The sequence below is a fragment of the Tarenaya hassleriana genome, unplaced genomic scaffold (assembly GCF_000463585.1).
Source record: "Tarenaya hassleriana unplaced genomic scaffold, ASM46358v1 Cleome41, whole genome shotgun sequence".
NCBI classification, from domain to species: domain Eukaryota; kingdom Viridiplantae; phylum Streptophyta; class Magnoliopsida; order Brassicales; family Cleomaceae; genus Tarenaya; species Tarenaya hassleriana.
Window position 1 is genome coordinate 104,952 of NW_010966933.1, and position 9,880 is coordinate 114,831.

The window sequence follows — 9,880 nt, forward strand, 5'->3', positions numbered from 1 at the left end:
ACTGAAAAAGGTTTCTAATTCCTGCTCTTCTGGAAACAAAGGCCAAAACATTATGTGGAAAAAAAGGAGTCATTATTAGCCAATCAAGTCCCTAGGTCAGTTGGTCGGTTTCATTCCTTAGTGTGATGATGTACCAGTTAGTTTTTTTTTTTAATTATATAATTTGGAAGTTGAGCGACTCTGACCACATCTTTCAAAAAATCGAAAAAACCCATGTGAATGTCTATGTCCAAATGAGGATTCGAATCCGGATTGGGAATCTGTACCCGTTGTTGTTGTAGTTCAATTGATATTCTTGCATCTTCGACGGAGAGCTACCACCGACATTGTATTTTTCTGGTATGTGAATGTGAATTAATAGACTCTTTTCTTTTCTTTCTACATATGCGTCCCAATCTCTTCTTACGTATTCTCATTGGGTTGTTGAAAGGGAGTCCGTTATTTATTAATCTCAGAACAAAACCGATGCTGAAATTATTGACGCTGAATAACACGAGGTCGATACCAAATTTGCGCAAGTTAATTTATGGATTGGAGGATCAACGGCATTGCTCTGGGCTTCGGTTGAATAACAGATTATGGGCCGAATATTCCACTCCGCATACTCCATAGGCCATACCAAAAGCATTGATCTGATTTAGTCTTACACCCAAGCACAAAACGAAGACGATCCCATGTTTTGCTGACTTTACATTAGGGTTCGGCCGTTTTAGCCCCGTACCCATCTCGTAGAAATCCAACGAGTGTGAAGTCGGGTCCTTTGCTGGTCTGGCACGGGTTTCTTCGGCCGATTACCCAAACCAGTCAAGATAACCCGAGTTGAAGAGGACGAGAAAAGACACGAGGGATTTGCAATATTCAAAGCATGGGGCGAAGATAAAAGTGGGATAGAAAAAAAAAATTAAAATCGAACTGATATTCTTGGCTCATTCCTGTTCATTTGTAGGAGCCGTCGAGACAGGAGGAAATGAAAGGAGAGCATAGTAAAGCATGTGTGAATGTGATTAGAGGGTATAGTGATAGTCAAATAGAGGTGATGGAAGACATGAACAAATGATTGAGAGAGCACTACGGATAAAACAAATAAAGCCCAGGCTGTGTGTGCGCGGAGATGGCGGTGGCATTGGCATAACCCAAGCAACAAGAGGAGGGAACATGGAGGCACGTCTCCTCTCTTGCCCTCTCCCTTTGGGGCTTTAGTTTCTGGTCAAACGGACGAAATAGAAGCAAGGGGAAAAAGAAAAGAAGGAACCAAAAAATCTCTTCTTTCTACTGTTTGAGTCATTTAAACGTCTCCCGTGAGTCTCGTCTCTCCATTTTCTTGGCGAATTGTGCTTCTCGGCCCAGATCTTGAATCTCTCTTCAATGGAGGGCCAACGAGCCAGCAATTCTTCTGCGGGCTCCGGCCAAGACGGCGCTGCCGACGTCTCTCCTTGTTTCTATGTCCCCAATCCCTCTGGGGCTGACTTCGATGCCGATGCCGATGCCTCTTCTCTCCCTGCCCCGTAAGTCTTTTACTTCTCCTCCTCCTCTTTCTCCTCCTCCACGTCTGAATCTTACTCACGCTGTTGCAGTCCCCCAGCTCCTCCAGTGGCATTGTCCATTCCTGTCGAGCTTGCTGCCGCCATTCCTCTCGTTGATCGCTTCCAGGTCGAAGCCTTTCTGCGTCTTATGCAGAAGCAAATCCACTCTGCCGGCAAGCGTGGCTTTTTTTCTTCCAAAAAGTCTTCTGGGTCTAACGTTCGCGAACGCTTCACTTTCGAGGACATGCTTTGCTTCCAGAAGGTTTCTTCCCGTCTTTCTCTTACCTCTTCTGCTGCGGTTGCCATCCCCATTCTCTTCATTGACTTGTCTTCTTCCCCTTCAGGAACCCATCCCTACATCCCTCCTCAAGATAAACAGCGACCTCGTCGGCCGCGCTACCAAGTTGTTCCACATAATTTTGAAGTACATGGGAGTTGATTCTTCTGATCGAGCAACCCCACCCAGTTTGGATGAACGCATTGAGCTTGTTGCAAAGTTGTATAAGAAAACATTGAAGCGTGTTGAACTCAGGGATGAGCTTTTTGCCCAAATCTCCAAACAGACTAGGCACAACCCTGACAGGTACGCCTTGCCTAATCTCTCTTGGATGGTAACTTTTAGATGCACACAACTTCTTGCCTTACTATACAATCCTTTGTTTTCCCCTTTCCTCCTTTCTGTTATGATGTCTTAGGCAATACTTGGTAAAAGCTTGGGAATTGATGTACTTATGTGCCTCCTCAATGCCTCCTAGCAAAGATATTGGCGGATTTTTATCCGAGTACATTCATAATGTGGCACATGATGCGATGACTGATCCAGAAGTTCAGATTCTTGCTGTAAATACCTTGAAGGCCTTGAAGCGTTCTATAAAAGCTGGTCCGAGGCATACCATACCAGGCCGTGAAGAAATTGAAGCTCTTTTGACCGCCAGAAAGCTCACGACCATAGTCTTTTTCTTGGATGAAACTTTTGAAGAAATATGGTATGACATGGCTACTACAGTCTCCGATGCTGTCGAGGTATCCTATCTGATCTTGTCCCACACAATAATGTGCATTGATTAGGGGTATAGCTACGCTGCATTGCTTCCAATATTCAGCTGCAAGCTGACAATGCCTTTGTCACAGGAAGTTTGGTTTAACAATGCTTTCCTTCTATTAAGCCTGCTCGAGCGTGCTATTCGTCATTTTTTCTTTCGTTTTCCTAGAACTTTTGTCATCTCTATGCCTCATATGTATCAGGAGCTAGCTGGGACAATCAAACTATCAGCCTTTTCTAGCTTCAGTTTGTTTGAATGTCGTAAAGTTGTTTCAAGCTCAAAATCATCTGATCCTGGAAACGGTATGCCTCAGGTTGATTTCTTGATCGATTTTTTTGGAATGGTTATTGCTTTGTATACTGATCTTTTTTATCTGTTGCTTGCAGAGGAATACATAGGGTTGGATGATAACAAGTATATTGGGGACCTACTTTCAGAATTCAAAGTTATGAAGGATAGAAACAAAGGGGAGATACTTCATTGCAAACTAGTATTCAAGAAAAAGTTATTTCGGGAGTCTGATGAGGCTGTAACAGATCCGATGTTCGTGCAGCTTTCTTATGTTCAAGTAGGCATTTCCTCCAATAATTATACTGGGAACAGACTGAATAGTAGGAACAGTGATATTTTATTTTAGTTTTTGCTATAAACTTGTTCTGCCCTTGCTAATATTCATGTACATGCAGCTGCAACACGATTATTTGTTGGGAAATTATCCTGTTGGAAGGGATGACGCTGCTCAGCTTTGTGCACTACAAATTCTTGTTGGGATTGGATTCGTTAGTAGCCCGGAGTCATGCATGTTAGTCATTTTTCTACTCTTCTTAAATCATATCAAGGTCGTATCTTTGTTTTCAGTTTGATAAAACATTAGATTTGCTTGTGAAGTTCATGGAAGTGATATTTTCTCGTGTTGGTTGTTCTGTAAGTGACATATTTTATTTTTATTGATTCACATTCTAGTGATTGGACATCACTCCTCGAGCGATTTTTACCAAGACAAATAGCAATCACACGGGCAAAGCGTGAATGGGAATCAGATATTCTTTCTCGCTACCGTTCAATGGTAAGGATTAAACATGCATTTTCCACTTTGTTGTTTATTTCCTTTTCGGTTGAGTTTTACGCTAGACTTTATATCTATAAAATCAATAACAGAGGAAGTGATTTCCTGCTATAACGTTTTTTGGTACTATGCAGGAGAACTTGACCAAAGACGATGCAAGACAACAATTTTTGCGGATATTAAAAGCATTGCCATATGGAAATTCAGTCTTCTTCAGTGTCCGCAAGATAGATGATCCTATTGGACTGTTACCTGGACGAATCATTCTGGGTATCAACAAACGTGGGGTGAGGTTTCAAAGTAGATTATGGCCAATGCTTTGCATGATAATTTTTCTTTTTAGAAATGTTTTTAGTATATATCTTTATAAAATTACTTTGTTGGCTTTTGCAGGTTCACTTTTTTCGACCAGTTCCTAAAGAGTATTTGCATTCAGCAGAGCTACGAGACATTATGCAATTTGGCAGCAGCAACACTGCTGTTTTTTTCAAAATGAGAGTTGCCGGTGTTCTTCACATATTTCAGTTCGAAACTAAACAGGTTCACATATTATTGTCTGTCTATCCATCTTGCTTTAAAGGCTCGAAGCAATTTTCAGTGAATCATTTATGTTATGGCAATTTGTAAAGCAGAGTCATCATTTTGCGCTGTGCAGGGAGAAGAGATTTGTGTTGCTTTACAAACACATATAAATGATGTCATGTTACGTCGTTATTCCAAAGCTCGACCCGCTACTAGTAGTTTCGTGAATGGAGATATTTCCTGCAGTTCTAAACCACAAAATGTTGAAGTGTATGAAAAACGTGTGCAAGATCTTTCTAAGGCTTTTGAAGAGTCGCAAAAGAAGATCGATAAGGTATGCTTTGAAACATACACTTTCGTAATTCTCGATCATGAAAATAGTCATGTATTTTTTAGAAACTAAGGAAAATTTAGTGAGAGGTTGATCTCGGTTGGTTAAATTAGCCAACAGAAAGCTACTTCGACTTTAGGTCACAACATTTTATGCCATTCAGTTGTGACATTTCACTATTAATCATGTTTCCTGTTATAGTTGATGGAGGAATTGCAAGAGAAGAATCACCAAGAAGTAACCATGCGAGAAGAATTAGAAGCCTTGTACAATAATTTGGAGCTTGAAAGGAAGATCATTTTGGAGGTTACAACTGAACGTGATAAACTTATATCATTGTGTGATGAGAAGGACTCGACTCTTCAGGTTAGTTTTTCTCATAAAATATTCATCTCCTTTTATGCTTGTCTTTTCTTTGTCATTCATTCCATATATTATAGGTCTTTATGTCGGAGATGCAGGACATGGAAGCGAGGTTGGCCAAGCTGGATAAGACGATACCAAATAAAGATGCGAGACTGGAATTCAATGGAACAAATAATGAGGTATGTAGGATATGCTTTAATGTGATTAAAGTCTTCTGATTTACCCCTAACAAAATTATTCTGTTATTACCTACTTCATGTTAGCCACTTGGTGACTTAGTTCTCTTCACCATGGCTTTCTTGTCATAGATGTTGCACAAGATCCAGAATGAGCTAGAACTCCGCAACAAGGAGTTGCATACTGCTGTTGAAAATACAAAACGATTGTTAAATGAGAACAGTTCATTAGAGCAGAGGGTTTTCAATATCGAGAAAAAAAGAGCAGAGGAGGTGAGTTCTATTTTTTATTGAAATTTACTATGTCAGATTATGAACTGGTGACTCAAATTCTTAGATGTGACTGACTCTTCAAAATTTCAGCTCGAAACTATTCAGAAGAGATTTGAACAAGAAAAGAAGGTGTTGAAGCTCCGAGCTTCTGAACTTGAAAAGAAGCTAGAAATGCTCACAAGAGATTTAGCTACTGCCAAATCTACCGTTGAAATTAAGAATTCTGAAATGCTGGTATTGCAAAATAATCTAAAAGAGCTAGAAGAGTTAAGAGAAATGAAAGAGGTACTACTTATGTTTATTACTTGTCTTTTGTATTTATGTTGTTTTTTTTCATTTGAACAGTGATTGTGTAAATCTATAACTTAATGTTTCATGAATTGAGGTCATCTTATTGGTTTTTTAGGACATTGATAGGAAGAATGAGCAGACGGCTGCAATCCTGAAGATGCAGGGAACCCAACTTGCTGAGCTAGAAATGCTTTACAAAAAAGAGCAAATACTGAGGAAAAGATACTATAATACAATAGAAGGTAAAATGACATGACAATCAATTACTTACGACATAAGAGTTGGTATTCGTTCTTTATTGTTATTTATTACGCATCATTTTTGTGTGTTATTGTAGATATGAAAGGCAAGATTAGGGTCTATTGCCGTATAAGACCTCTAAATGAGAAGGAGATTTCTGAAAGAGAGAGGCAATTGTTGGCGAGTGCGGATGAGTTCACAGTTGAGCATTCATGGAAAGATGAGAAAAAAAAACAACACATATATGATCGTGTATTTGATGAAAATGCTAGTCAAGATGACGTATTTGAGGATACAAGGGTAATACTTATCTGTAATTCTGTTTGTTTGTTTTTGTCCATTTTGTTTCTAACTGACCAGCATGACTGTTTTTTAACAGTATTTGGTGCAGTCGGCTGTGGATGGGTACAATGTTTGCATCTTTGCATATGGTCAAACTGGTTCTGGAAAAACTTTTACTATATACGGGAGTGAAAGCAACCCTGGACTCACACCTCGAGCTATGGATGAACTTTTCAAAATATTAAAGCGAGATAATAATAGATTTACATTTTCTCTAAAGGTAATTTGTTTTTCCTATTTATATCCTGTTAGAAGCTTGTGAATCCAAGTGACACTAAGAAATTATGCAGGCCTACATGGTGGAGTTATATCAGGATACACTTATAGATCTTTTATTACCAAAAGGAGTCAAACGCTTGAAACTTGATATTAAGAAAGACTCTAAGGTAATATGGCTTATTTGTTTACTACCGAGCATTACACATTCGTGACATCAAATTGACAGTATCATGGGTCAATATTCTTCACCTGTTGTTCTTTGGTATTGCATTTTCAGGGCATGGTATTTGTGGAGAATGTGACAACTATTCCTGTATCAAAATTGGAGGAACTGAAAGATATTATTGAAAGGGGATCTGAACGGCGACATGTTTCTGGAACAAATATGAATGAAGAAAGCTCGAGATCTCACATAGTACTTTCAGTTGTTCTTGAAAGTATTGACCTTCAAACTCAGTCTACTGCCAGGGGCAAGGTAACAAATTTTTATGTTGATTTATCCTCCATCCAATCATGTTTTTATTAGGAATGCCTTCAATATTTTCCCTTCACTTGCCATGTAAAGCCCACAAGATGGAACAGTGGCTCCATGGTTAAACCTATTCTGGGCGTGAATGGTTAAACCTCTTTGTGGCGTAGGATAGGGAAGAAACAAAATGTATTGAATAATGTCTCAAGTCTCATTCTTGGGCTCCTTTCCATACATTACAAACTCCAACAAATTGAAGGAGCAATCTCTGGAACACTTAATTTGATAAAGAGATTAATGTTTCTTTATATTTTTTTCCATATTCATTGTTATGGTTATATCCTTCAATATCACAACATTTTTAGTTGTCTATCTGCAGTTAAGTTTTGTGGATCTTGCTGGATCAGAAAGAGTAAAAAAGTCCGGCTCCGCTGGTTGTCAACTTAAAGAAGCTCAAAGTATCAACAAATCACTTTCAGCATTGGGAGATGTTATTAGTGCTTTATCTTCTGGCAACCAACATATTCCATATAGGAATCATAAGCTAACAATGTTGATGAGTGATTCTCTGGGCGGTAATGCTAAAACATTGATGTTTGTCAATGTGTCTCCAGCTGAATCAAATTTGGAGGAGACGTACAATTCTCTTGTGTAAGTCAGAACTAATCTCTTTTATATGTATAGTATCAGTTGAAATTCGTTTTGCCTTGAGATTTAAAGAATATAACATACGATGATTAGGTGTTATAGGCGCAGGTAAAGCATATAACATTGTTATAAAACCGTATACCTTTTTTCCCCTTGTTTTTATTCTAATTTATTTGTCTTCAATCAGGTATGCATCAAGAGTACGATCGATTGTAAATGATCCAAGCAAAAATATTTCGTCCAAAGAGGTAGTTCGTTTGAAGAAGTTGGTTGCTTATTGGAAAGAGCAAGCTGGCAAAAAGGGTGAAGAAGAAGAACTGGTGGATATTGAGGAGGAACGGACACCCAAAGATGAGTCGGACGGCTAAACATTTCTCAGAATTTGTATGAACTGAAATGGAGACAAATCTCTTCGTCATTAGTTCCCGGTCTGGAAGAATAGCTGATTAATAGTACGAGACTGATGTTGTAGAACATTATCCATTCTCATCTGTATAAACATTTAATGTAACATTATTATCTTTGAAAGGGGGCGAGTTCTCTGTCTTTGAAGTATATATGTTTGCCATTGGTCAATATAATCACTATTCACTTTCTGTTATTAGATGATCGAAAGTGCATTTGACATTAACACAAGTGTATATCAACCAACATGTCCTCAATATAGTAGTCATCGAGGAGCTCAGATGCAAAAACAAACGTACCCTTAATGGTTGACCAAATAACAAGTTCTCAATAGATAGTTTAAATTCAGAAACATGTCCTCAATAGATAGTCAAACAATTGTTAAGGTTAGTTGGTTAGGATAGAAATTGCACTCGTTACTTAGCGGAAATTTGGAACAAGATGAGGATGAAGACGAACAGATCAAATAGCTATTGGATCAGGATCAATTATTCAGTTGAAGTAAATGATGGATCTAAAATTAGACTTTGGTGATTGACAAAATAGATTAACAATTCATCTATAGTATGACCATGGATTTTTACAATCCGATTTTCACGAGAAATCAATGATATTTCTTCTATTAAAAAGATGATAAATCCTATTTTGACTGTCTATTATCTTCATATGACTTGTAAACGTATTAGATCAACGTTGTTATAACCATTCTGTTGAAGACGACATTTGACGTAGTCAAACACGCTCCTCCTCATGTTAAGATATTCTAGACATCTCAGATGTGAGTATCTAAGAATTGTATGAGATTCAAGTATTAGATCATATGCATGTTTTAGTCACTTGTTTCTAATAAATATCCATGATTATGATTCACATCTAATATGCATGATCATCTCTATAATCATGGGCGGATCTAGGTTGTTAAGAGCCGGGGTATATGTTCCCATTTGTTTGATTAAAAAGAGATCATTTCTTTGTAAAATTAATAAGATTTTTAACAAATTTGTTATGTACCCTATGATAAAATTATGTTTATTATATAATAACATTAGGTTTGCCCCCATTCACAATAATTTTTAGGTCCGCTACTGTCTATAATCATCAATCATATCTCACTCTGATTTTAATTTAACTCTTGTAATGATGAAAAATATCTATATATAATAAACATGCAAATTATATAATAAAAAAATAATATATTAATAAACAATGAATCAATAAAATAATTCAAAATCGCGCAAAGGCGTCTTTGGGTAAAATGCTACAAGTTCCATTCCAATAATAAAAATGCATAATTTTCTTCCGAAACACGTTCTAATTCTTATCATTATTCCAATTATCCTATTGCTTCATAGACTCCTAATGTTTTTTTCTTCTTTAATTAATGACCTAATAAATTATTTTAATTCTTATTTTCTCCCACCAAATAACAAACGACAACAACACACCTTGTTTTCCTTTAATTCCCATTTATTTTATTTTTTTAAAGCGAAAATAAAAAAAAAAGTTGAACTTAACAATTTTGGACAGAAAAAATATCTGTCAAACAAACATAAATTTAAAAAACCGCTACATTTTAGACAATCCAAAAAAATATGTATTTATATATGTATATGTGTACATATATAAATATATTTGTTTGTATGTATATATATATATATATTTGTATAAATGTTTGTATATATGTGTATTTTTTATTTTGTATATATATAGATATATTTTTATATAGGAGTATATATATTTATATTTGTATATAGATATGAAAATATATTTATATATATGTATTTTTTGCTTTTTATTTTAAATTTAAAAAAAATTAAAATTTTTTAATTTTTTTTTTCGTTTTTTTTGAAATATGATGTGTAGTAAAAAATTCCATGTGGTATGACATGTTAGCCGTCACACGAGTACTACATAAACTGTTAACGGATCGTTTTCTTATAATATCAATTTAGCTTCTAAATAAGAA

The 9,880-nt window shown here is 36.5% G+C and overlaps 1 protein-coding gene across 3 annotated transcripts; it reads left to right on the forward strand.

Annotated features, from left to right (window-relative positions):
• The first annotated feature begins 918 nt into the window (after positions 1-918).
• On the forward strand, positions 919-8,064 carry LOC104824715 (kinesin-like protein KIN-14E). Of its 3 annotated transcripts, none has more exons than XM_010556834.2 (22): positions 919-1,505; positions 1,575-1,785; positions 1,868-2,106; positions 2,219-2,546; positions 2,769-2,868; positions 2,953-3,134; positions 3,253-3,368; positions 3,530-3,632; positions 3,767-3,919; positions 4,026-4,172; positions 4,288-4,488; positions 4,687-4,851; positions 4,926-5,030; positions 5,160-5,300; positions 5,391-5,585; positions 5,707-5,833; positions 5,929-6,131; positions 6,211-6,393; positions 6,464-6,559; positions 6,670-6,867; positions 7,241-7,512; positions 7,697-8,064. In XM_010556834.2, the coding sequence occupies exons 1-22, from the start codon at positions 1,366-1,368 to the stop codon at positions 7,875-7,877; spliced, it is 3,786 nt and encodes a 1,261-aa protein (XP_010555136.1). In that variant the 5' UTR covers positions 919-1,365; the 3' UTR covers positions 7,878-8,064. The 3 variants fall into 3 exon arrangements, with proteins under 3 accessions (XP_010555136.1, XP_010555137.1, XP_010555139.1); XM_010556835.2 differs by having other exon boundaries at positions 921-1,505; positions 4,947-5,030; XM_010556837.2 differs by having other exon boundaries at positions 1,423-1,505; positions 1,583-1,785.
• The last annotated feature ends 1,816 nt before the right edge of the window (positions 8,065-9,880 follow it).

Bases quoted from the DNA above. Each gene is read 5' to 3' on its own strand.
- LOC104824715 (XM_010556834.2), top strand. From the start codon at position 1,366: ATGGAGGGCCAACGAGCCAGCAATTCTTCTGCGGGCTCCGGCCAAGAC. The intron at 3,135-3,252 runs GTAGGCATTTCC...ATGTACATGCAG, and splicing joins TGCAGCTTTCTTATGTTCAA to CTGCAACACGATTATTTGTT. The intron at 3,920-4,025 runs GTGAGGTTTCAA...TGGCTTTTGCAG, and splicing joins TGGGTATCAACAAACGTGGG to GTTCACTTTTTTCGACCAGT.